The sequence below is a fragment of the Dipodomys merriami genome, unplaced genomic scaffold, assembly GCF_024711535.1.
Source record: "Dipodomys merriami isolate MVZ:Mamm:240054 unplaced genomic scaffold, mDipMer1.0.p SCAF_801, whole genome shotgun sequence".
Taxonomy (NCBI): Eukaryota; Metazoa; Chordata; class Mammalia; order Rodentia; family Heteromyidae; genus Dipodomys; species Dipodomys merriami.
Window position 1 is genome coordinate 103,564 of NW_027206404.1, and position 27,785 is coordinate 131,348.

Genomic DNA, 27,785 nt, shown 5'->3' on the forward strand with positions numbered 1-27,785 from the left:
CCCAATCCCGCGCATGCGCAGATCCGTAGCCCGGGAGCACACGCATGCGTGTTCCTGCTCGGCGGGGGGGGGGGGGGCAGGGGGGGGGAGGGACGGGGCGTGCTGGCTCAGGCATGCGCAGTGCAGCGCGGAGGACCTCCCCCCCCCAGGTGGCACGCATGCGCAGTACCAACCAGACCAACCGAGGGAATCCCACGCATGCACGCACCACACGCTCGGCCCGGACGGTGCCGGACGACTCAACCAGTGCGCATGCGCAATGCGGACGGAACCTCGATCCTCCGGGGTCCCCTAGGCACCTCCCGGCGGACTCACGCTGTGCGCATGCGCAACTCGACCCTCCAGGGTCCGCTCTGCGCCTCCCGGCCGATTCAACCTGTGCGCATGCGCCGTGGGTCCACACGCGGGAGGGCAGTGGGAACAAGCAGCCAAGAGACACGCGTGCGCAGCGGCGCTCCGCCGGGAGCGCTAGGCCCCTCCCTGCTGACGAACCCTGTGCGCATGCGCATTGGCGCAGGCTGGCTCAGCCCCTCCCAGCTGCCTAACCCCGCTGAAGAACCCTCTGCGCATGCGCAATGGCTCTCCGCTGGGAGCGTTCGGCCCCTCCCCCGCTAACCCTATGTGCATGCGCAGTGGCGCTCCGCCGAGAGCGCGCGCATGGGCGCCCGCGTCTTGGCGCCGGCTGATGACATCGATGCGAGGGCGCCGGCGGCCGCGCCCGGAAATGCAGCCGTGGCGGGGCCGCGGAGCGTCGCCGCCGCCGCCGCCGCCATGGCCACCACTACGCCGTCCGGATCCGGAAGCGGAAGCGGAAGCGCGCAGGACCCCCGAGGACGACGACCCGGGCGGCCCCCGGGCCACCGTCGGTGCGTGGAGGCCTCCGGGACGAGGCACCTTTAAGAGGCGGGGACGCGGGAGGGCGTGGCTTTCTGATGGGCGTGGCCTGCAGGGCGTGGAGCTGACGGGAGAGTCAGTGGGCGTGGCTTTCTGATGGGCGTGGCCTGCAGGGCGTGGAGCTGACGGGAGAGTCAGTGGGGGGCGTGGCCTGGAACAGAGGCCATTGGGCCGCTGGGGTTTGGGGGCGTGGCCTGGAAAGACACCATTGGGCGGCTGGACGTAATGCCATTGGTCGGCTGGGCTGGGGGGCGTGGCTTGGAAGTAAGGCCATTGGGCCGCTGGGCCTAGGGGCCATGGCCTGGCAGGAACTAGGCTATTGAGGGTCCTGGCTTTGGGGGTATGACTTGGAAGTAAGGCCATTGGGCGGCTGGTCCTGGGGGGGCGTGGCCTGGCAACAGTGATGCTATTGTGTAGTCTGGCTTTGAGGGCGTGGCCTGGGCGTGCTGCCATTGGATGGCTGGCCTGGGGGGCATGGCCTGGCAGGAACCAGGCCGTTGGGTGCCCTGGCTTTGGGGACTGAGCACCCAGCACCTCCCCATGGTGACCCAAGGCAGGGACTTAGCACCCACCACCTCCCCATGGTGACTCAGGGACTGAGCACCCAGCACCTCTCCATGGTGACCCAGGGCAGGGACTGAGCACCCAGCACCTCCCCATGGTGACCCAAAGTGGGGACTCAGCACCCAGCACCTCCCCATAGTGACTCAGGATGGGGACTGAGCACCCAGCACCTCCCTAAGGTGCCCCAGATCCAGCAGTAAGCACCCAGCACCTCCCCATGGTGACCCAGAATGGGGACTGAGCACCCAGCACCTCCCCATGGTGACCCAGAATGGGGACTGAGCACCCAGCACCTCCCCATGGTGACCCAGGATGGGGAATAAGCCCCCAGTACCTGCCCATGGTGACCCAGGACCAAGACTAAGCACCCAGCACCTCCCCATGGTGACCTAGGGCCAGGACTAAGCACCCAGCACCTCCCCATGGTAACCCAGGATGGGGACTAAGCACCCAGCAACTCCCCATGGTGACCCAGGGCCAGGTCTAAGCACCCAGCACCTCCCCATGGTGACCCAGGGCCAGGACTAAGTACCCAGCACCTCCCCATGATGACCCAGGGGAGGGACTGAGCACCCAGCACCTCCCCATGATGACCCAGGGACTGAGCACCCAGCACCTCCCCATGGTGACCCAAAGTGGGGACTAAGCACCCAGCACCTCCCCATAGTGACTCAGGATGGGGACTGAGCACCCAGCACCTCCCCATAGTGACTCAGGATGGGGACTGAGCACCTAGCACCTCCCTATGGTGCCCCAGATCCAGGAGTAAGTACCCAGCACTTCCCCATGGTGACCAAGGGCAGGGACTAAGCACCCAGCACCTCCCCATGGTGACCCAGGACCAGGACTAAGCACCCATCACCTCCCCATGGTGACCCAGGGCCAGGACTAAGCACCCAGCACTATCCCATGATGACCCAGGGCTGGGACTAAGCACCTAGCACTATCCCAGGGTGACCCAGAGTGGGGACTAAGCACCCAGCACCTTCCCATAGTGACTCACAATATCCCCCAAGCACCCAGCACCATCCCATAATGATCCAAGACAGGAACTAAGCACCCAGCACCTCCCCAGGATGATCCCCAAGCACCCAGCACCACCCCATAGTAACCCAGGGCTGGGACTAAGCACCCAACACCTCATCATAGTGACCTAGGATGATTCCCAAGCACCCAGCACCATCCCATGACGACTCAGGGCTGGGACTAAGCAACCAGCACCTCCTCAGAGTAACCCAGGACCAGGACTAAGCACCCAGCACCATCCTATGATGACCCAGGGCTGGGACTAAGCACCCAGCACCTCTCCATGGTGACCCAGGGGAGGTACTGAGAACCTAGCACCATCCCATGATGACCCAGGACAGGGACTAAGCAACCAGCACCTCCTCAGAGTAACCCAGAACTGGAACTAAGCACCCAGCACCACCACCTGGGGAACAAGGACTGAGCCTAAGCATTCAGCACCTCTCCATGGAGACCACGGATAGGAACTAAGCACCCAGCACCTCCCCATGGTGACCCAGGAACGGAACTTCACACCCAGCACCTCCCTACTGTTTACATAAGTCAGGTACCAAGCACCCAGCACCTGCCTATTACTAACTCAGGACAGGTACCAAGCACCCAGCACTTCCCCACAGGGACTCTGGATAATCAGCAAGCACCTAGCACCTCACGTGTGTGTCCTTTCCCTCCCCCTGACCCCATCCCAGGTTCTCCACGTGGCGCGATGACCGCTGGTTGTACAGGATGATGGACTACGTGCCTGGTGGCAAACTCCTCAGCTACCTGCGCGCCCGCCAAGATCCTGTGCGCACTGGCCTACCTGCAGGTGAGCGGACCAGCAATGATGGGGGCCGCCCATCCATCCATCCTTCCATCCATCCATCCACCCATCCATCCACCCATCCATCCATCCACCCATCCATCCATCCATTTACCCATCCATCCAGCCATCCATCCATCCACTCATCCATCCACCCACCTATCCATCCATCCACCTATCCATCCACCCATCCATCCATCCACCCATCCATCCACCCATCCATCCATCCACCCACCCATCCATCCACCCATCGATCCTCCATCCATCCACCCACCCATCCATCCATCCACTCATCCATCCATCCACCCATCCACCCATCCACTCATCCAGCCACCCATCCAGCCACCCATCCACCTATCCATCCATCCACCCATCCATCCACCCACCCATCCATCCACTCATCCATCCACCATCCATCCATCCAGAAAGTTCCAGAAAGTTCCCCCAAGGTTCCAGAAGGTCCCAGAAAGTTCCAGGTTTCAGAATAACTCAGCACATTCCCCAGGCAGGCGTTCCCTCCACTCAGACACACCCCAACCCTCCCACCCCCCTTCTTTGGCCCAGGAATGATTTTGGGGGGGAGGGGGGGAGGGAAGGAGGGTATTGATGATATTGGTATTGGTGTTGGTATTGATACTGATCCTCTCATGGTCTATTGATGATAGGTTTTCCCAGGGGATCTGTTTGATCTAAGGACTTGAGACGCTTCCAGGACAACCCATGGAAGGTTCTAGAAAGAAGCCAGGGCTGGGGCTGGTTTCTATTTCCTCCCCACCATTCTCCCCAACATCTGGGACCCAGTTGCGTTCATCCTTGGGATTCTCCTCCATGGGCCAGTCATTTTACAAAGAGTGTTACAAAATTTCCTGAGTGGCAAGGTGATTGTTGGCATATATGATGACCTTTAAATGGACCAATCATGGGATGCTTTGTGTTATGCATTAATCTTGTGGTTTTTGCCTTTAAAAAAAGGCTTGTAACCGCTGCTCGGGGCTCCCTGTCTGCTCGGGACAGACAGTCGGTTTGCGCAAATGTCAAATAAACTCCTCTTGCTTATTGCATCTCCCGGCCTGGAGTCTGAGTTTTCTGGGGCGCCCTCCCGTTGACGAAAGTATCCTAGGGGGCTAGGGTCTTTCATTTGGTGCATTGGTATATTTTACAGGACTTTGGCACAGATCAATCAGACTAGATGCCAGTAGGTGGGATATAGCCAGAGTTGAATAGTCTTATATCTTATTTGAAAGAGCAGTAAAAGTAGGTAAAGAAGCCCTAAGTCAGCATTGTGTGCAAATTTATTCTGGAGAAATTATAAATTAGAACAGCTGGAAAAAATACTGTAAGAGGGAGTTGTTTCCTGCAAATGAGTCAGAGTAAAAGATTATAGGATTTAGAAGATTACATGATTAGGTAATTTACTCTCAGTATAGCATAGTTCATTTATGGTCATGAACTCTGTAGCCTTTATTAGCAGCCTCAGGCTGCATTTTCTCCTTGTGGAGGCTGCCAGCAGGGAGGGTGTAGAAGGCTGTGTGCCTAGTTTGGACTTTTTCAGCTAGTCCTGACAATGTAACAATTTGTAAAGTGCTCTTGTCTAAAATTGGATTAAAAAAAAAAAACTGGCTAGTTTAGTTTCAGGTGACCCCCTCCCCCAGCCCTCCTCCAACAGAAGGGATTCAAAGAGACTAATTAGTGAATTGCCTTGCTAGATAAGCAAGCTCTGGAAAAATAAAGCCCAACAAAGGTACCTAGTTTAAAAGAAATACTGTCTTAAATTTTTGTTTAAAAACTTTAAAAGGTGTATGTATGACTGATTTTGATTTTTTGGGTGCTTTAAGATCTGTGTGAGTGTTTTGTGTGTGTGTCTGTGAACGTGTTCAAAGATAAAAATTGTCAGCATGCTGTAACAATTGGGTGAGTTTAAATTTAAAATTCAAAAGGTTATGAGGTTTGGACATTACCAAAAATTCTAAAAAAAAAAAATCTTCACATTGTTTTAAATGGCTTTTTAAAGATTCTTTAACTTGCAAATTAGGAAATCTGGTATTTTAAAAACTAATGTTTTAAAATGCATAAGACTGTTTATACTGTAATCAAGTTATCTGGCTTAACAAAAATGCATTGGCTGTTTGGGATCTAGTTCCCTTGGCTAAAATTTGGGATAAATATTAAAAATTTAAATGTAAAGGTTAGTTTAACACTGTCAAAGATGTTACTTGTTCTGTCTGTCTAAAAACTGTGTATTTCATTCAAGAACCAAGAGATAAGAAAAGGAAAAACTAAAAGTGTGGCTGAAATTAGGAAAGCAACTCCATTTGTAATAGCCCCACAAAAAATAAAATACCTAGGAATTAACTTAACCAAAGAAGTGAAGGACCTCTATGATGAAAACTTTAAAATCTTGAAAAAGGAAATCAACACAGAACTTAAAAAATGGCAAAACCTCCCATGCTCCTGGATTGGCAAGATTAACATCGTGAAAATGGCATTACTTCCCAAGGCTATCTACAAATTCAAAGCGATACCTATCAAAATTCCACCCTCATTCTTCAAGGAAATAGAAGAGGCAATCCAAAAATTCATATGGAACAATAAAAGACCCCGAATAGCAAAAACGCTCCTCAACGGAAAGAACACTGCTGGAGGAATATCAATACCAAATTTCAAACTCTACTATAAAGCCATACTAATCAAAACAGCTTGGTATTGGCATAAGAACAGACTCAGGACCAATGGAATAGAATTGAAAACCCAGAAATGAACCTACAGACCTATAGCCATCTAATCTTCGATAAGGAAGCTAAAACAATAGAATGGAAGAAAGACAGCCTCTTCAGTAAATGGTGCTGGCAAAATTGGTTAACTACATGTAGAAAACTAAAGCTAGATCCTTATATATCACCCTGCACCAGAATCAACTCCAAATGGATCAAAGACCTTGAAGTCAAAGCAGACACTCTGAAAACATTACAGGATGGAATAGGAGAAACCCTAGGTCTCCTTGGCTCAGGCCGAAATTTTCTGAATAGAGACCCGGAAGCACAACAAATCAAAGAAAGGTTGGACAAATGGGATTGCATAAGGTTGCAGAGCTTCTGCAGGGCAAATGATATAGCTACCAAGATCAATAGAAAGCCCACCGATTGGGAGAAGATCTTTACTAGCCATACAACGGACAAGGGTCTCATATCTAAAATATACTTGGAACTCAAAAAATTAAATCCCCCAACAACAAATCCTCAAAGAAACAACTGCCCAATAAATAAGTGGGCGAAAGACTTAAAGAGAAGCTTCTCTGAAGAAGAAAGAAGGATGGCCAATAGACACATGAAGAAATGTTCAACATCCCTAGCCATAAAAGAAATGCAAATCAAAACAACATTGAGATATCACCTCACTCCAGTTAGAACAGCAAAAATCAAGAACTCTAACAACAACAGATGCTGGAGGGGATGTGGACAGAAAGGAACCTTACTTCATTGTTGGTGGGAATGTAAACTTGTTCAACCACTTTGGAAAGCAGTATGGAGGTTCCTCAAAAGACTTCACATAGATCTCCCCTATGATCCAGCAATCCCACTTTTGGGCATTTACCCAAATGTATACAAACAAGACCACACTAAAGCTACCAGCACACCTATGTTTATTGCAGCATATTTACCATAGCTAAGATATGGAACCAACCCAGATGCCCCTCAGTAGATGAATGGATCAAGAAAATGTGGTATATATACACAATGGAATTCTATGCCTCCATCAGAAAGAATGACATTTCCCCATTTGTTAGGAAATGGAAAGGTTTGGAAAAAATTATATTAAGTGAAGTAAGCCAGGCCCAAAGAAGCATAGGTCCCATGGTTTCCCTTATTTGCAATATCTAGTATAGGTATGAGTCAAGCGGAAAAGGTCAGATAATGTGATGTTAGGAAAATGAACCCTTAAATATGTATTTTAATGTTTTCGTTTCTTTCATGCATGTGTTTCTAACGCATTTATAAGATTATTTCTTTGTTGCTTTGTATGTCCCTCCCCCACAATGTAACCCCCGCTTTCACTATATTTGATGTCAGTATAACATGTGGAGGAGATGGGGACAAACAAGTCGTTTAAGGATTCAGGTGGACCTGTTGCAACAATGAGAAGTACAAAATGTCATGTCAAAACCAGCTTTACAATGTTGGTGTGGTGGGGGGAGGGGGGTATAATTGGGTGGGGGGAGGGGGGAGGCGGGGAAGGGAGGTGAAGGGTAAACAAAGGAGGAGGCTGCAATGCGTGGTAAGAAATGTATGCATTATCCTGCCCATGTAATTGTAGCACCTCTGTACAGTATGTTCTCAAATAAAATAAAATTAAATTAAAAAAAAAAAAAGAAAAGGAAAAACTAGAAGCCAACAGAAGACCTATCTTTAGGGGTGAGGGCTGAACAGGCAGAAGTGCAGTTCAGCTGGACATGCATGGTGGGACAGGCCCTGGGAGGAGTCCACACATGGTGAAAGAGGGCAAGCTGGCACAAACGCAGTTCATCTAACCCTAAAGAGTCGGATTGGGTGCGTACCCATTCCATAGAAGGGGCTGAGTGGCCCATCTTTGTTCTCTCTTTTCCCTGCAGACAGACACTGAAAACATGATGGTTAAAATAAGTGATGTAATGATCTGATTAGTATTGCTAAAACATCCCCTTAAATATGTTAACATTAAAATTAAAAAGGCCTTAAAAAGAGGGTTAAAAAGTTATTTGTATAATGTGACTTGCTTTTAATGTTTTACAATTAGGATGTTTTACAATTAGGAAGTTATAAAGGTGTTAAATCTAGCTTTGTGGTATAGTGAAGGTGACTGTAATTCTTGCATTAAGGAAAAATTGTCATTTGAGTTTAAAAGTTTTAATGTGTACAAACAAGCAGCCGAGACAATGAGTGACACTTGGCCTCAAGATTTTAAGAGGTTTTTTATAAAATGCAAATAAAAACTAAAGTATAAAATATTAAAGGTGATTAATAGGAGGTTTTTAAAAAAATAGGGAATGGATTTTTGGGTATAAAGTTTAAATGTAAAATTGTTCTTGACATTGGCCTCAATGTGCACAAAGAAGGAAAAAAATTAGGATTATCAAAATGATTGCTATTCTAGTTTGCTCTTATAGGTTTTTATAAGTTTCCAGCAAGCCCAGAGCAAAGCACAGAGGATTCTTAAAAGTTTGTCAGATGTAACTTTGGCTCTTAACAAGTTTCAGGTAAGAGCATGCTTAAAAGCTACTTCTATGTTGACCACCTTGTTGCTTTTAATTGGAGTAAAATGGCCTTTTATAAGACTCACTGATCTGCAAACTGGTTCAAAGCCAGCCCAGGCACAAAAAGGTTCCTGTGAGACTGTCACCTCTATTCAGCCAGCAGAGTACTAGCCCTGGACTGAAGAGTCAGGGGACAGTACTCAAGCCCCAAGCTCGAGACTCACAGTGGCAGAGTACTAGCCCTGGACTGAAGAGTTAGGGGACAGCATTCAAGCCCCGAGTCTGGTACTCAAAGTGGCAGAGTGCTAGCCTTGAGCTGTAGAGCTGAGGGACAGTGCTTAGGCCCCGAGTTCAAGTCCAGCGACCAGCTAAAGGGAAATGCCGATGAGGCATTTATCCAAATGTGGAGAAGACACTCCTGGGACAAAAGCAATGGAGGAGCATCCAGAGGCAGTAAGCCACTGCTTGGATGGCAGAAATGTCAGATCCTAGAGTCATTTGTGCGTGGCCCTTCAAAACTGGTCAGAGCCGGGAGGTCATAGGAAGATAGTTTAAAAGCATGCCTAATGTTCATGACTACCTTGTAAGGGACAGGAACTTGCCAGTCCTCTGTGATAATAAAAAGCTAATGTTCTAAAATGTGGGGGATAGTTTAAATCTCAACCCCTTTATGTGCTTTAATTGACAGTAACTATTGAGCTGACATCAGCTACATGAAGTTCATCTGCTCAGAAAAAAGTTTATAAACCCGAGAGTGTGTTTCTATTGATATCTGTCTAAAGGCCTGCAAAGGTAATTTAGGCATTGTTGGGATCTTTAGAGATCACATTCCTAAGCCATCGAGAAAGATGTTTTTGCAAACCAGGGTGCTAAACAAGCTACACTGCTGTAGCCGGAGAAAAGGTCTGTGCAGTTGTCAAAAGTTAAATATTGTTCTAAATGACATCTAACCCTGATGGCCTCTTTGTAAAATAGGCTAAGGTTATAGGTTCCTGGCTAGGTAGGATCAACGCCCCTGAAGTCAGCTTGAAGAAGTTACAGAAGATGGACCTTCGCCCTTCTACCCCCTTTTTAAGATCAAGGGTCCGGAGTCAGAAATTTTGGAAAAATGAGGCAAAAAAAAGGCATAAAAAACAGTGTTAACAGTTGTCGGTGTGCAAGGTATGGAGACTGCATCTGGTTAGTAAAAAAAAGTTGTGATTTTGGTAAATTGTCCCGGACTATTGTTTGAAGATCTTAAAAACCAGCAGGATCAAAGCCTGCCAAGCCTATGCAATGTATCTTTAACCAGTCTGTGTAAAAATTTACAGCCCAGCATGAGGTGTGACAGTCCCTTGGAGCCACTGAGAGATCCTGCTGCTGCTGTTGCTGCATACCCTAATGGGTAAAGTTCAACGACGGCCTGACAGCCACCTGGAGGAACTCCTGCCTGATTCCATCACCTGAGTCTGCTTCCTGGTTGACTGCTGCTATATCTAAGATCTTGTGAGACATTCTTTTGGGTGATATCCAGAAACCCTGTCTTCCCACAGTGGATATTGGGGACAAAGATATCCCTGTCTTGCTTGTCTTAGGCACTTCAGTGCATAGTGACTGGAAATCCACTCTATGGTCACAGCCTAGTTTGGCTCTGGTATGGTAATGACTTGAGTATGTTATCAATGAAAATTGTAAAGGAGAGGGGGGTAGTAAAGAAAGCCTTGGGAAAAAAATTGTAAAGGAGAGGGGGGTAGTAAAGAAAGCCTTGGAAAGGAAATTGGGGAAAAATTAGTATCCCCTTTAGATAAGAAAGGATTTAAAAAGTAAGGATTGTCTTTAATTGTTTAAAAAAAAAAGGGAAAAAAGACAAACCTCAGAAAGTTTAAGTATGTCGCAAATGGTATGAGTATGTTGCAAATGGTATGAGTATGTCTTAAAATTGGAGCTTTCCCTTCTTCCTTCCTTCCTTCCTTCCTTCCTTCCTTCCTTCCTTCCTTCTTTCCTTCCTTCCCTCCTTCCTTCCTTTCTTCCTTCCTTTCCTGTGTCCAATCCTTCCCTTCTTCCTTCTTTCCTTGTCTCCAATCCTTCCCTCCTCCTCTCCTTCCTTCCTTCCCTCCTTCCTTCTCTCCTGTCCTCCTTCCTTCCTTCCTTCCTTCCTTCCTTCCTTCCTTCCTTCCTTCTCCCCTCCTTCCTTCTTTCCTTCCTTCCTTCCCTCCTTCCCTCCTTCCTTCCTTCCTTCCCTCCTTCCTTCCCTCCTTCCCTCCTTCTTTCCTTTCCTCCTTCCCTCCTTCCTTCCTTCCCTCCAATCCTTCCCTCCTTCCTTCCCTCCTTCCTTCCTCCCTCCTTCCTTCCCTCCAATCCTTCCCTCCTTCCTTCCCTTCCTTCCTTCCTTCCTTCCTTCCTTCCTTCCTTCCTTCCTTCCTTCCTTCCTTCCTTCCTTCCTCCCTGGTCCAACCCAGGGCCTAGGAGAAGCACCGAGCTCGGGGCCCACAGCACCCATGCTGGGTGCTGATGGCTGAGTCCTTCCCTTCCTGTGTGCAACGTGGAACAGCAGCTGGGTGGGGGGAGGAGGGGCGCAGGGAAACTGGAAGCCTCTGCTGCTGTGGCTTTTTTTCTCCTGCAGGCCCCGCATGAATCATGGCCTGGAGGAAGCTGGAAACATCTGGAAGGAATTAGCAGGAAATGAGACCAAGATGTGGGAAAAGCCTGCGCCTCCTCCTCCCACTGTGGCTGCTGCTGCTCCACCTCCTCCTCTTCCTCCTCTTCCTTCCTTCCTCCTCTTCCTTCCTTCCTTCCTTCCTTCCCTCCCTCCTTCCTTCCTTCCTTCCTTCCCTCCTTCCTTCCTTCCTTCCCTCCTTCCTTCCTTCCTTCCTTCCCTCCTTCCCTCCTTCCTTTCTTCATTCCTTCCCTCCTTCCTTCCTTCCTTCCTTCCTTCCTTCCCTCCACTCCTTCCTTCCTTCCTTCCTTCCTTCCTTCCTTCCTTTGTTCCCTCCACTCCTTCCCTCCTTCCTTCCTTCCCTCCTTCCTTCATTCCCTCCACTTCTTCCCTCCTTCCTTCCTTCCCTCCTTCTCTCCTTCCTTCCTTCTTATGTCTTTCTGTCTGTCTCTGTGAGTCTCTGTATTTCTGTCTCTGTCTGTCTCTGTGTCTCTTTCTGTTTTGCAGTCTGTTTGTCTGTCACTCTGTCTCTGTCCATTTGTCTCTATGTCTCTGTGTGTCTGTCTCTGTATCTGTCTGTCTGTCTGTCTCTGTCTGTCTGTCTCTGCCTCTGTTCATCTGTTTGTCTGGCTAGCTATGTCTGTCTCTGTCTCTTTCTGTCTCTGTCTGTCTGTCTGTCTGTCTCTGACTCCATTTTTCTGTCTGTTTCTGTTTGTGTCTGTTCATCTGTCTCTGTGTGTCTGTCTGTCTGTCTCTGTGTTTCTCTGTATTTTTCTGTGTCTGTCTCTGTCTGTTCGTCTGTCGGTCTCTCTGTGTGTCTGTCTGTCTTCATCTGTCTGTCTGTCTCTGTGTGTCTCAATCTCTATCTGTCTCTGTCCGTTTGTCTCTCTGTCTATGTCTCACTCTGTATTTGTCTCTGTCTGTCTGTCCATCCGTCTGTCTGTCTCTGACTCCTTTTTTCTCTTTTACCGTTTCTCTGTCTCTATGGTTCTGTCTGTACGTCTGTCTGTCCCTGTCTGACTCTGTGTCTCTCTGTGTCTGTCCATTTGTCTGTCTCTCTGTCTGCCTCTGTCTGTCCATTTGTCTGTCCATCTGTCTCTGTCTGTTTCTCTGTCTATTTCTCTGTCTGTCTGTCTGTCTGTCTGTCTCTGTTCATCTGTCTCTCTGTGTCTGTCTGTCTGTCTGTCTATCTCTATTTCTGTCTGTCTCTATTTCTCTTTGTGACTTTCTGTCTGTCTGTTTCTCCATCGGTCTGTTTATCTCTGTGTCTGTCTTTCTGTCTCTATGTCCATTTGTGTCTTTGTCTGTGTCTGTCTGTCTCTGGTTATCTGTCTGTGTCTGTCTGTCTCTCTGTCCATTTGTCTGTCTCTGTCTGTGTCTGTCTGTCTGTCTCTCTGTCTCTTTCTGGGTCTGTCTGTCTGTCTCTGACTCCATTTTTCTGTGTTTGTGTCTGTGTCTCTGTCTGTCTGTCCCTGTATCTGTGTGTTTGTCTGTCTGTCTCTGTCTTTCTCTATCTGTGTGTCTGTCTCTCTCTGTGTCTGACTGTCTCTGTTCATCTGTCTCTCTGTGTTTCTCTCTATATATTTGTCTCTGTCTCTTTGTCTGTCTGTCTGTCCCTGTCTGTGTGTCTCTCGGTCTCTATTTGTCTCTTTGTCTATCTCTATGTCCATGTCTGTCTCTGTATGTCTGTCTCTGTTCATCTGTCTCTCTGTGTCTGTCTGTCTGTATCTCTCTGCCTATCGCTCTGTGTCTATTTTTCTGTTTCTGTCTGTGTGTCTGTCCGTGTTCATCTACCTCTCTGTGTATCTGTCTGTCTCTTGTGTTTCTCTGTATTTGTCTCTGTCTCTCTGTGTCCATCTGTCTGTCTATGTCTGTGAGTCTGTCTGTCTGTGTTCATCTGTCTCTCTCTGTCTGTTTGTCTCTGTCTCTGTCTGTCCATCTGTCATTCTCTGTGTCCGTCTGTCTCTGTATCTGTTTGTCTCTGTCTATCTGTGTCTGTCTGTCTCTGTGTCTGTCTCTCTGTCCATGTCTGTCTCTGTTCATCTCTCTCTCTCTGTCTCTGTGTCTGTCTGTCTCTCTCTCTGTCTCTGTCTGTCTGTCTCTATATTTATCTGTCTGTATCTCTCTGTGTGTCTCTGTCTGTCTCTAGATTTGTCTATATCTCTCTGTCTGTCTGTCTATTTTTCTCTCTCTGTCTGTGTCTGTCCCTGTTCATCTGCCTCTCTGTGTGTCTGTCTGTCTCTTGTGTTTCTCTGTATTTGTGTCTGTCTCTCCATCTCTCTCTGTCTGTGTGTCTCTCTGTGTCTCTGTCTCTCTCTGTTTATCTGTTTCTGTCTGTGTTTTGTCTCTCTGTCTCTGTCTGTCCATCTGTCATTCTCTCTGTCTGTCTCTGTCTCTCTGAGTCTGTCTGTTCATCTCTCTCTGTGTCTGTCTGTCTGTCTGTCTCTGTCTGTCTGTCTCTGTCTGTCTGTCTATTTGTATGTCTGTATCTCTCTGTCTGTCTCTCTGTGTCTGTCTATTTTTCCCTCTCTGTCTGTCTGTGTGTCTGTCCCTGTTTATCTGCCTGTCTGTGTGTCTGTCTGTCTCTGTCTCTCTGTCTCTCTCTGTCTATCTGTGTGTCTGTCTGTGTGTCTGTCTCTGACTCCATTCCTCTGTCTTTCTGGCTGCGTTTCCTCTCTGTCTGTCTGTCTGTCTATCCCCCTCCTCCCCCGCCCCCCCACACCCCCTCTTTCTCAGCTCTGTGCCCCCCACCCCACAGGTCCGGCCTTTTCCCCTTCCTCTCCCCTCCTCCTCCTCCTCCTCCTCTCTCTTTCCTTCCAGAACTTTCTCTTCGGCCGTTTCTCCCTCCCCCTCCCCAGCATCCCCCCCTTCCCCGCCTGGCCTGGTGGGGGGGATTCAGGGTCTCCCCATCCCCCTCTCCCCGACCCCCACCCCCTCTTTTTCTTCCCTGCTTCCCCTCCCTCCTTTTCCCACTGACACCCCCCCTCAGCCCAGGCTGTGTGGGGCGGAGCTGAGGCTCAGGCCGCAGCGTGGCGGGGTGGGGACATCTGGGCCTGGGCGGATAAAAGAGGAGCCCGCAAGCTGTGCTGTGCTGTCTGGAGACACAGGACAGAGAGACAGACAGACAGACAGACAGACCAGGTGAGGGGGCCTGGACGAGGGGTGGAGGGGGGTGAGGGGATCTTGGGGTACAGGGGATCCTGGGAGGGGGGAAAGGGGGAGGTGTAGGGATTTGGGGGTTCTGGGGGTCAAGGAGGAGAGGTTAGGGGTCAGGGAGATGCAGGGGGAAACATGGTCAATCCTGGGGTTCCCAGGACCCCAAAGTTCATTGGGGGAAAGCACAAGGATTCCTGGGAAGAGGGGGTCAAAGGCCCAGAGAGCAAAGGTCCTGGGGTGCAGCCAGCAAAGGAGTTCAAAGGTCAAGGAGGGGGGAGACAGAGGTCAGGGGAGGGCGGACACCTGGGACATGGGCAAGATCAGGGAGCCAAGGTCCTGGGGTGCAAAGTTCAGGGGTGAGGGAGTCAGGAAGAGGGGGAATGGGAAGTTCAGGGGTGCAGGGATCAGAGGTCACCAATCTGGGGGGTGAGGGAAGGCATCTGTCACGGGGGTCCTGGGTCCTAGGTTCCCCCAAGTTCAGAGGGGAAAAGCCCAGGGAGCAAAGGTCCTGGGGTGCAGAGTTCAGGGGGTGCAGGGGTCACAGGTCACAGGAATCTGGGGTACCAGGGTCCCAGGGCCCAGAGGTAATGGAAAACCCACCTTAGGGGTGCAGGGTGTCATGGTCCTCCTCTTCCTCCTCCTCCTCTTTCTCCTGTCCTCCTCCTCTTTCTCTTCTTCCTTCTCCTCTTCCTCTCTTCCTCCTCCTCTTCCTCCTCCTCCTCTTCCTCCTCCTCCTCTTCCTCCCCATCCATCCATCCATCTACCCATCCATCCATCTACCCATCCATCCACCCATCCATCCATCCACCCATCCTCCCATCCATCCACCCATCCATCCATCCACCCATCCACCCATCCACCCACCCATCCACCCATCCATCCATCCACCCACCCATCCATCCACCCATCCATCCACCCATCCATCCATCAATCTACCCATCCATCCATCCACCCATCCATCCACCCATCCATCCACCCATCCATCCATTCATCCACCCATCCATCCATCCACCCACCCACCCACCCACCCATCCATCCACCCATTCATCCATCCATGAAGCCACGCCCCCTGTGGCTGGTCCAACCCATTCTCTTCCTCCTCCTTTTCTTCCTCTTCTTCCTCCTCCTCCTCCTTTCCTTCCTCCTCATTGTTATTACTATTATTCTCATCATAGTTATTATTATTACTGTTATTGACATTGTTGTTTTTACTATCATGGTTGTTACTGTTATTGTTAATATGATGGTTATGATCATCATTATTGTCATGGTTATTACTATTATGGGTATTGTGGTTATTATTGTTATTGTTGTCATGATGTTTGGGTTATTGTTATGATTGTTATTGTTGTTATTGTTACTATGGTGATGGTTATTATTATGGTTATGCTATTGTTGTCATGATGGTTATTATTGTTATTGTTGTTGTCATTGTTATTATTATAGTTATTGTTGCCATGGTTATTACTATTATGGGTATTATGGTTATTATTGTTATCGTTGTTATTATTGTCATTGTTATTGTTATTATAGTTGTTATTGTTGTCATGGTTATTATTGTCATTGCTATTGTTATTATAGTTATTATTATTGTCACAATGTTTATTGTTGTTGTTGTTCTTGTTACTGTGGTGGTGACGGTCGTTGGCATATTCTTCGCCAAGCCTTCCTTGTTGCTCAGGAGGCTGAGATCTGGAGGATCGTGGTTCAAAGCCACCTCCACCCCCTCTCCCCACCCCCCCCAGGACCAACCGAGAGACCCGGATCTCCAGTGAACCCCCCAACCTGGAAAGGTAGGTGAGGAGCTCTGGCCCCGGGTTCGCGTCCCGGGGAGGGGGGGCTGATGGAGGTGGGAGGAAGAGGAGGAGGAGGAGGAGGAGGGTGATGGGTGATAGGAAGCCAGGGGGAAATGGGGTGCTGAGTACTTAGTACTTAGTCCTGGGGAGGGGGGAGGGGGGATGGACAATGACAGAAACAGACAGACAGACAGAAGAGATACACAGACAGATGTAGACACACAGACAGACAGACACAGACATGACACAGAGAGAGAGACACAGACAAACAGACAGACCAAGATGTGCAGACAGACAGGGAGAGACAGAGACAGGACAGACAGACACACAGACAGACATACAGACAGACAGAGACACAGAGACTGAGAGAGAGAGAGACAGAAGAGACAGACAGGCACAGACAGTCAAACTGAGCCAGGACAGATAGACAGAGACACAGAGACAGGAAGAGACAGATGGACACAGGCACAGACAGAGACAGAGACAGAGAGACAGAGATGGACGTGAGAGAAACTGGCACAGACAGACACAGAGAGACAGACAGACAGACAGACAAAGAGACAGAAGAGAGACAGACAGGGAGAGACAGATGCACCGAGACAGATAGACATAGAGACAGACATACAGAGGCACAGAGAGACGGGCAGACAGACACAGACAGACAGAGACAAGTGACAGATGGAGAGAGGCAAAAGAGACAGACAGAGACAGGAAGATAGAGACAGACAGACAGACAGACACAGACAGACTAATATGAGACAGACAGATGTAGACATGGAGACAGGGAGAGACCGACAGAGGTAAATGGACAGACACAAGAGACAGACAGATGTGAACAGACACAGACAGGAAGACACAGAGACAGAACAGACAGACAGAAGAGACACAGACAGATGTAGACACAGAGACGGACAGACAGAGAGAGACACACACAGACAGATGAAGATGTGCAGACAGACAGGGAGAGACAGACAGAGACAGGACAGACAGACAGAGACACACAGACAGAGACACAGACAGACAGAGACACAGACAGACAGACAGGGAAAGACAGATGGCAGAAACAGAAGAGACAGACAGGCACAGACAGACAAACTGAGCCAGGACAGATAGACAGAGACACAGAGACAGGAAGAGACAGACAGACACAGGCACAGACAGAGACAGAACAGACAGACAGAGATGGACATGAGAGAAACCGGCACAGACAGACACAGAGAGACAGACAGACAGAAAAGACAGAGAGAAGTGACAGATGGAGAGAGGTAGAAGAGACAGACAGACAGAGACAAGAAACAGACAGACAGCTCTAGACACAGAGACAGGAAGGGAGATGAACAGACATGGAGAGACAGCAACAGACAGAGATAGACACAAGCACAGAGAGACAGACAGAGACAAGAGACAGACACAGAGACGGACACAGACAGAGACAAACAGAGACAGAACAGACTGACAGACAGGCAGATGGAGACAGGGAGAGACCGACAGAGGTAGACAGACAGACTGAGACACAGATGTGAACACAGAGACTGACAGGAAGAGACAGAGACAGGACAGACAGACACAAGAGACAGAACAGACACAGACAGACAGACAGAGATAAGAGACAGACTCAGAGACAGACAGAGAGAGACAGATGGACAGACACAGAACAGATAGACACAGGGGCAGACTGACTGACAGAAGAGTCAGACACAGACTGAGACAGACAGACAGACATCAACATACAGACAGACATGAGACAGAGACAGACAGACAGACAGAGACAGAGACAAGTGACAGATGGAGAGAGGCAGAAGAGACAGAACCAAGAAGACAGAGACAGACAGACAGAGAGACCAATGGACAGATAACAGAGACAGAGAGGCAGACAGACAGAGACAGACAGAGGGAGACATGGAGACAGGGGGAGACCAACAGAGATAGACGGACAGACAGACAGACAGATAGGGAGAGACAGATGGATAGAGACAGACAGACACAGACAGAGACAGAGAGACAGAGACAGAGAAAAGACAGATGGACAGAGACAGGAAGACAGACACAGACAGAACAGACAGACAGACAGAGGCAGATGTGACAGAAACAGTCACAGACGGACAGACAGACACAAGAGACAGACATATGAATACAGAGACATACAGGAAGAGACAGAGATAGAACAGACAGACAGACAACAGAAGAGACAGACAGATGTAGTTACAGAGACGGAAAGACAGACACATGAGACAGAGACACACAGACAGACGAAGATGTACAGACAGACGGAGACACACAGAACACACACAGACAGAGACACAGAGACAGACAGATGGACAGAGACAGAAGAGACACAGACAGAGAGACACAGACAGACATGAGCCAGAGACACAGACATGACTGACAGACAGATGGAGACAGACAGAATCAGAAGAGACAGACAGGCACAGACAGACAAACTGAGCCAGGACAGATAGACAGACATAGACACAGAGACAGGAAGAGACAGACAGACACAGGTACAGACAGACAGAGAGACAGACAAAGAGAAGAGACAAAAGACAGACAGACAGACAAACAGATGTACACAAAGAGACATACAGGGAGAGACAGATGCACCGAGACAGACAGACAAAGAGAACAGACAGACACAGGCACAGAGAGACGGACAGACAGAGAGAGACAAGTGACAGATGGAGAGAGACAGATGAGACAGACAGACAGACAGAGAACACAGACATGTAGACACAAAGACAGACAGGAAGAGACAGACAGACAGAGACAGACATGTAGACACAGAGAGAAGAAACAAACTCAGACAGACAGACAGACAGACAGACAGAGGACACAGATGTAGACACAGAGACAGACAAGAAGAGACAGACAGTCAGAGACAGACATGTAGACACAGAGATAGAGAAGAAACAGACAGACGCAGGCACAGACAGATAGATGGGCAGACACAGAGGAGACAGATGGACAAACAGACACAGATAGAGACAAGTGACAGATGGACAGAGACAAGAGTCACACAGACAGACAGAGACAAAAGACAGACAAGTACAGACAGAAGAGAAAAGAGACAAACAGACACAGACAGGAAGACAGACGGGGACAGACAGACAGACTGAGACAGAAGAAACCGACACAGGCACAGAAAGACAGACTGAGAAGAGACAGACAGACACAGAGAGACAGAGACATGAGAGCCAATGGACAGACAAGAGACAGAAGAGACACAGACACAGATAGATGGACAGACAGAACAGACAGACAGACAGATGGAGACAGGGAGAGACCGACAGAGGTAGACGGACAGACAGACAGACTGAGACAGACAGGAAGAGACAGAGACAGAATAGAAAGACAGACACAAGAGACAGACAGAGACAGAACAAAAACAGACAGAGATAAGAGACAGACAGACAGGGAGACAGACAGACACAGGCAGACACAGAGACAGAGAGACAGATGGACAGACACAGAACAGATAGACGCAGGGGCAGACAGACCGACAGAGAGAAGAGTCAGATACAGACAGACAGACAGACAGACAGACAGAGACAGACATGAGACAGAGACAGACAGACACAAGTGACAGATGGAGAGAGGCAGAAGAGACAGACAGACGAGCCAGGAAGACAGAAACAGACAGACAGACAGACAGAGGACACAGATGTAGACACAGAGACAGACAGACAGACACAGACTGAGACAGAAGAGACCCAGACAGACAGACAGACAGATGTACACACAGAGACACACAGGAAGAGAAACGGATAGAGACAGACACAGGCATAGACAGACAGACATAGAGACAAGAGACAGATGGACAGAGACAGAAGAGACAAAGAGACAGACAGGCACAGTCACAGACAGACAAACTCAGCCAGGACAGATAGACAGACATAGACACAGAGACAGGAAGAGACGGACAGACACAGGCACAGACAGACAGAGACAGAACAGACAGACAGACAGACAGACAGAGATGGATGTGAGAGAAACTGGCACAGACAGACACAGAGAGACAGACAGACAAAGAGAAGAGACAGAAGAGACAGGGACAGACAGACAGATGTACACACAGAGACAGACAGGGAGAGACAGATGCACAGAGACAGATAGACAAAGACAAGAGACAGACAGACAGACAAAGACAAAGACAAGTGACAGATGGAGAGAGACAGACGAGACAGACAGATGGAGCCAGGAAGACAGAGACAGACAGACAGAGGACAGACAGATGTAGAGACAGTGACAGGAAGAGACAGACGGACACAGGGACAGACAGAGACAGGGACAGACAGACAGACAGAAGAGACAGACATGTAGACACAGAGACAGAGAAGAAACAGACTCAGACAGACAGACGCAGGCACAGACAGACAGATGGGCAGACAGAGGAGACAGATGGACAGACAGACAGACACAGAGACAGGCAGGAAGGGAGATGGACAGACACGGAGAGACAGACAGACAGAGACAGAGACAGACAGGAAGAGACACAGACAGATGGACAGAGACAGGAAGACAGACAGACAGACAGAACAGACCAACAGAGATAGACACAGGCACAGAGAGACAGACAGACAGAGACAAGAGACAGACGGGGACAGACAGACTGAGACAGAAGAGACACCAAGACAGATAGACAGAGACAGACGGACAGACAGAAACAAAAGACACACAGAGACAGACTGAGACAGAAGAGATCCAGACAGACAGATGTACACACAGAGACGGACAGGAAGAGAGTCGGACAGAGACAGAGACAAGAGACAGATGGACAGAGACAGACAGACATGAGACTGGTAGACAGACACAGGGAGAGACAGAGATAACAGACAGACAGACGTCAACACAGACAGACAGAGACAAAAGACAGAGACAAACAGAGATGTGGAGACAGACAGACATCAACACAGACAGTGATGGAACAGACAGACAGACAAGATCGATGGACAGACAAGAGACAGAGATAGAGAAACCCAGACAGACAGATGGAGATGTACAGACAGATGGAGACACAGAGATAGACAGGGAAAGACAGAACAGACAGACAGAGAGACATGAGACCAATGGACAGATAACAGACAGAGACAGAGAGACACAGACAAAGACAGACAGACAGAGACACAGAGACAGGGAGAGACTGACAGAGGTACATGGACAGAGACAGGCAGATGTCAACACAGACAGAACAGACAGACAGAGATAAGAGACAGAGACAGACACAGAGACAGACAGAGACAAAGACAGACAGACAGACAGGGACACAGACAGACAGATACAGACAGACAGAGATAAGAGACAGACAGAGGGAGACAGACATAAGAGACAGACACAGACAGACAGACACAGAGGCAGACAGGGAGAGACAGACCAGACAGACAGACATGAGACCAATGGACAGATAACAGACAGAGACAGAGAGGCAGACAGACAGACAGATAAGAGACAGACAGACAGATGTCAACACAGAGACAGACAGACAGTGAGACAGACAGACACAGACAAAGACAGACAGAAAGCTAAAGACAGAGAGATAGACATGGAGAGACAGATGGACAGAGACAGACAGACAGAGCAGGTCTTCCCAGTCTCTTTTTCCTTGTGTCTCTCGACTTCCTGATCATATTCCTGTTGGTTGGTGTTTTCCTTCTTCCTCTTCTGTCTCCTCTTCCTCTTCCATCTTCTCTTCCATCTCCTCTTCTTCTTCCATCTCCTCTTCCTCTTCTGTCTCCTCTTCTGTCTCCTCTTCCATCTCCTCTTCCGTCTCCTCTTCCGTCTCCTCTTCCGTCTCCTCTTCCATCTCCTCTTCCATCTCCTCTTCCTCTTCCATCTCCTCTTCCTCTCCTCTTCCATCTCCTCTTCCTCTTCCATCTCCTCTTCCGTCTCCTCTTCGATCTCCTCTTCCTCTTCCATCTCCTCTTCCTCTCCTCTTCCTCTTCCGTCTCCTCTTCCATCTGCCCTTCTGTCTCCTCTTCCTCTTCCATCTCCTCTTCTGTCTCCTCTTCCTCTTCTGTCTCCTCTTCCATCTCCTCTTCCATCTTCTCTTCCATCTCCTCTTCCGTCTCCTCTTCCATCTCCTCTTCCATCTCCTTTTCCTCTTCCATCTCCTCTTCTGTGTCCTCTTCCATGTTCTCTTCCTCTTCCATCTCCTCTTCTATCTCCTCTCCGGTCTCCTCTTCCTTTCTCCTCTTCCTCTTCCATCTCCTTTTCCTCTTCCATCTCCTTTTCCTCTTCCATCTCCTCTTCCTTCTCCTCTTCCATCTCCTTTTCCATCTCCTCTTCCTTCTCCTCTTCCATCTCCTCTTCCTCTCCTATCTCCTCTTCCATCTCCTCTTCCATCTCTTCCGTCTCCTCTTCCATCTCCTCTTCCTCTCCTGTCTCCTCTTCCATCTCCTCTTCCGTCTCCTCTTCCATCTCATCTTCCGTCTCCTCTTCCGTCTCCTCTTCCTCTTCCGTCTCCTCTTCCTTTTCCATCTCCTCTTCCGTCTCCTCTTCCGTCTCCTCTTCTATCTCCTCTTCTGTCTCCTCTTCCATCTCCTCTTCCTCTTCCATCTCCTTTTCCTCTTCCATCTCCTCTTCTGTCTCCTCTTCCATCTCCTCTTCCTCTTCCATCTCCTCTTTCATCTCCTCTTCCTCTTCCATCTCCTCTTCCTCTTCCCCTTCCTCTTCCTCGTGTCCATGTCCTTCTTCCTCTTCCTGTTCTTCTGATACATCTCCTTCCTCTTCCCATTCTCCTTCCTCTTCCTCCCCATTGTCTCCCTGACCCCCACAGATTGCCTCACATCCTTGAACCTCCATCCCCGGGCCTCCAACTTCCAGCCTCCATCCCTGGCCTCCATCCTTGGGCCTCCACCCCCTTGGACCTCCATCTCCAGCCTCCACTCCTGGCCTCCATCCCCAGCCTCCACCCCATTTGGCCTACTTTCCTCTATCCACAGGGCCTCTATCCCTAGCCTCCACCCTCCTGGGCCTCCTTCCCTGGGCCTCCAACTTCCAGTCTCCATCCCCAGCCTCCACCCCATTAGGCCTCCATCCCTGGTTTCTCTATCCCCAGCCTCCAATACCTCTGGGCCTCCTTCTCTGGCCTCCAACTTCCAGTCTCCATCCTCAGCCTCTACCTCTGGCCTCCACCTTCCTGGACCTCCATCCCCAGCCTCCATACCTGGCCTCTACCCCCGAGGCCCCCATCCCTGGACCTCCACTTCCCTTAGGCCTCCATTCCTGGGCCTCCAGCCCCTGGGCCTCCAACTTCCAGTCTCCTTCCTCAGCCTCCACCCCTATCCTCCACCTTGTTGGACCTCCATCCCCAGTCTCCACCCTGGCCTCTAATCCCTAGGCCTCCTTCCCTGGGCCTCCAACTTCCAGCCTCCATTTCCCTGGGCCTCCATCCCCAGCCTCCCCCCCTCCATCCCAGCCCCAGGATGGGGGGCCCCCGCCCCTGGGCCTCGCTGCTGCTGCTGCTGCTCCTGTGTGGCACCCACCCAGCCCCCGCCACCCGCTGCCCCAGGACCTGCGCCTGCTACGTCCCCACCGAGCTCCACTGCACCTTCCGCAGCCTCAGGGCCGTGCCCCACATGCTGGACCCCAAGATAGAGCGCGTGAACCTGGGGTGAGGCCTGGGGGGGGAAGGGGGGAAGGAAGGGAAGGAAGAGGAAGGAAGGAAGGAAGGAAGGAAAGAAGGAGGGAAGGAGGGAAGGAGGGAAAGAAGGAAGGAGAGAAGGAGGGAAGGAAGGAAGATGGAGGGAAGGAAGGGAAGATAGAAGGAAGGAAGGAAAGAGGGAAGGAAAGAAGGAGGGAGGGAAGGAAGGAGGGAGGGAAGGAAGGAGGGAGGGAGGGAAGGAAGGAAGGAAGGAGGGAAGGATGGAAGGAAGGAAGGAGGGAGAGAAGGAAGGAAGGAAGGAAGGAAGGAGGGAAGGAGGGAAGGAAAGAAGGAAGGAAGGAAGGAAGGAAGGAGGGAAGGAGGGAGGGAAGGAAGGAAGGAGGGAGGGAAGGAAGGAAGGAAGCGAGGGAGGAAAGGAAGGAAAGAAGGAAGGAAGGAAGATGATGATGAGTAATGATTCATTATTCTTGACCCTGACCCGGAAACAAAAGTCCTGCCCTCCCAGCGCTGGTTTTCAGGCTGGTTTCCTGATTTCCTCTTCCTGTCCTCTCATCTGTTGAATTAGGTTCAACCACATCCGGGTCCTGACGCACGCTTCCTTCTCCGGTCTCGCGAGACTTCAGCTGCTGCTGCTGCACGGAAACGAGATCGCGGACATCACCGAAGGCGCCCTGAGCGACCTGGGTGCACTGCAGGTGCACAGGGAGCGGGCGGAATTGGAAGGAAGTGGAAGGAAGTTTGGCAGGAAGTGGGGCAGAAATACGCAGTGAAGTGGGACAAAGTAGGGGAGGAAGTAGGGCGGAAGTTTGAGGAAATAGATACGGAAGTGGGAGGAAGTAGGGCTGGAAGTGGGAAGGAAGTTGGAGGAAGAAGGAAGTGGGAAAAGAGTAGGGAGGAAGGAGGGGGGAAATGCGGAGGAAGACAGGCAGAAATGGGGATCAAATAGCAAAGGAAGTGGGGAGGAAGTAGGGAATCAATGGAGGAAGTAGAGACGGACATGGAAGGAAGTCGAGGCAGAAGGGAGGCGGAAGTGGGGCAGAAGTGAGACGGAAATGGATAAGGACCTGGGAAGAAGTAGGGCCGAAAGTGCAGCCGGATGTTGAGTGGAAATAGGGAAGGAAGTGGAGCAGAAGTGGGTCGGAAGTAGTGAGGATATGGATCTGGAAGTGGAAGTAGGGCCGGAAGTGGAGTGGAAATCAGGAAGTAGGGAGGAAGTGTGAAGAAGTAGGGACGAAAATAAGCCGGAAGTGGGGAGGAAGTGGGAGGAAGTAGGGGTGGAAGTGGGGCGGAAGTGGTAAGGATAGGGTTCCGGAAGTGAGAAGTGGGGTGGAAATAGGGAAGGAAGTGGGGAGGAAGCAGGACGAAGTAGGGGCGGAAGTAAGGCGGAAGTGGGGCGGAAGTGGTGAGGATATGGATCCGGAAGTGGAGTGAAAATAGGGAAGGAAGTGGGGAGGAAGTGGGGGCGGAAGTGACCCAGAAGTGGGGAATGATATATAGCCGGAAGAGGGGAAGAAAGTGGAAATAGGACCATGGGTAGGACCGGAAGTGGGGCAGAAATAAGGAAGGAAATGGATAGGAAGTGGGAAGTCGGGGCTGAAGTGAGGCAGAAGTGAGCCAGAAGTGGGGCAGAAGTGGTGAGGATATGGATCCAGAAGATACAGGAAGTAGGGCCGTAAATGTGGCCGGAAGTGCGGAGGAACTTGGAGGAAGTAGAGGCGGAAATCAGCCGGAAGTGGGGAGGAAGTGACCCGGAACTGGGGCGGAAGTGAGTCGGAAGTAGGGAGGAAGTGAGACTGGGGCAGAAGTGGGAATGGAAGAAGTGAGGAAATGTACTCGGAAGTGGGAGGAAGTAGAGGCAGAATTCGGCAGAAGCCGGATGTGGAGCAGAAGTGTGACAGGAAGTGGTAGGGAAATAGGGCAGAAGTGAGACCGGAAGGGGGTGAAAGAGATTGAAAGTGGGGCGGAAGTGACCCCGAAGTGGCCCTAAGGATCCCAGAAACGCCCCCTTTGACCCACGCAGGTGCTGAAGCTGAGCTACAACCAGCTTCGGGCACTGCACACGGGCTCCCTGCGGGGCCTGCGGCGCCTGTCCCGGCTGTACCTGGACCACAACCGGCTGGAGTCGGTGCACCCATGGGCACTGCTGGGGCTGGCATCGTTGCGGCTGCTGCGTCTGGATGGGAACCGGCTGGCGGCGCTGGCGCCCGAGGCGCTGGCCACGCTGCGTGTGCGCGGGGTCCCGGCCTGCACGCTGGGCGTGCTGCACCTGGCCGGGAACCGCCTGGCAGCGCTGCCTGCCGGCACCCTGGCCCGCGCACCCGCGCTGCGCGCGCTGCATCTGCAGGGTAACCCCTGGGCCTGCGGCTGCCGCGCGCGCTGGATGGAGGGCCTGCAGGGGCGGGGCCGAGGTGAGCCGAGGGGGCGTGGTCAAGCGCAGGCCAATGAGAGAGCGGGGCGGGGCTGAGGCGATGCAGAGAGGGAGCGTGACCAAGATACAGCCAGTGAAAAAGGACGGGGTCGTGGCTGGGCGTAAGTGAGTAGCCGAGCTCCCCGAGTCACGTGGGGCAGAGGCGTGGCCGAGGTGCCCAGGGGGGCGTGGCCGAGCTCCAGCCAGTAAAAAACGGCAGCAGTGTGGCTGGGCGTGGCTGGGCATTAGTGAGGAGCTGCAGGGGGCGTGGCCAAGGTCTAGCCACTAAGGCGGGGCGGGGACGTTGCTGAGGCTCCACAGGGAGGGTGTGGCCCAGCTTCAGCCACTCAGGCAGGGCGAGGGTGTGGCTAAGACTCCACGGGGGCGTGGCCGAGGTCCAGCCAGTCAGGTGAGATGAGGACGTGGCTGAGGTGACACGGGGGCATGGCTGAGCTCCAGCCAGTCAGGAAGGGCAGAGGTGTGGCTGAGGCTCGGCAGGGGGTGTGGCCAATCTCCAGCCAGTCAGGCATGGCGGGGGCGTGGCTGAGAACCCCCAGGAAAGGCGTGGCTGAGCTCCAGCCAGTCAGGCGCGGCGGGAGCGTGGCCGAGGCTCCCCAGGGGGGCGTGTCCCATGTCAGCCCCGCCCCTCTCCCGTCCCCCCCTGCAGGCGTGCTGCGCTGTGGGAAGGAACAGGCGTGCGCGGCCTGCGCCAGCCCCGCTGACCGCCGCGGCCTGGACCTGCGTCGCCTGCTGCCACGCATGCGCTGTCGGTCGCCGCGCATCCACACTGACCCGGCGGATGGCGAGGAGCCGCCAGAAGCAGAAGTGGAGGCAGAGGAAGAGGAAGTGGAGGACTGGGAGGATGTGGGCGAGGTGCGGCTGAGGCTGACAGACGCCCGTGGCCGCACCGCCCACCTTGCCTGCCGCCTGCGGCGCGCGCCCGTCGTGCGCGACCTCGACGTGCGGCCCGGCCTCGCCCCCGACACCCCAGCGCACGTGCGCCTGACACTCAGTGCCGCCCTCGTCTGCTATGCCGACTCTGACCACCTCGCACATGCCCGCCGCCTGCTGGGAGGCGATGATGATACTGATGACGTCGCGCTGATGCTGCGCTGGGACCTGGAGGCACTGGGCCACGCCCACCCGGATGGGGACCTGGGAGATGGATTCCGGGAAGGCCACGCCCAAACCTCGGGCGGAGACCCTGATGGGGATGAGCTGTATCAGGACAGGTCCTCGGATGTAGGCCACGCCCACCGTCAGGGCGGAGACCCAGATGTGGACCATATGTATCAGGCCACAGACTCGGATGTAGGCCATGCCCACCATCGAACCAGGAACCCTGATAGAGGCCACGTCCACCAGGGAGCCAGAGACCCTGATGTAGGCCCTGCCCACGCTCAGGACAGAGACCCGGTTGTAGGCCACACCCATCTGCAGGACAAATACCCGGATGTAGGCTATATGTATCAAGCCCGAGACCCGGATGTAGGGCCCTCCCGCCAGCAGGACAGACACCCGGATGTAGGCCATGAGTATGATCAGGACATAGGCCCCGCCCACACTCAGGACAGAGACCCGGATGTCAATGACCCAGATGAGGGCCCTGCAGAGACCCAGATGTAGGCCCCGAGTATGACCAGGATGGAGGCCACGCCCACTCTGAGGCTAGAGACCCGGA

At 51.4% G+C, this 27,785-nt stretch overlaps 1 protein-coding gene across 5 annotated transcripts; it reads left to right on the plus strand.

Moving 5' to 3' along the window:
• The first annotated feature begins 641 nt into the window (after positions 1-641).
• Positions 642-27,750, plus strand: LOC138819629 (uncharacterized). 5 transcript variants are annotated; one of them, XM_070011119.1, is made up of 8 exons: positions 642-866; positions 3,174-3,292; positions 9,824-9,998; positions 11,116-14,289; positions 16,050-16,097; positions 22,870-23,706; positions 24,263-24,392; positions 26,772-27,750. In XM_070011119.1, the coding sequence occupies exon 8, from the start codon at positions 26,864-26,866 to the stop codon at positions 27,728-27,730; it is 867 nt and encodes a 288-aa protein (XP_069867220.1). In that variant the 5' UTR covers positions 642-866; positions 3,174-3,292; positions 9,824-9,998; positions 11,116-14,289; positions 16,050-16,097; positions 22,870-23,706; positions 24,263-24,392; positions 26,772-26,863; the 3' UTR covers positions 27,731-27,750. The 5 variants fall into 5 exon arrangements, 1 of the variants encoding a protein (XP_069867220.1); XR_011369532.1 differs by having other exon boundaries at positions 645-866; positions 26,772-26,859; XR_011369530.1 differs by having other exon boundaries at positions 650-866; positions 26,772-26,859.
• The last annotated feature ends 35 nt before the right edge of the window (positions 27,751-27,785 follow it).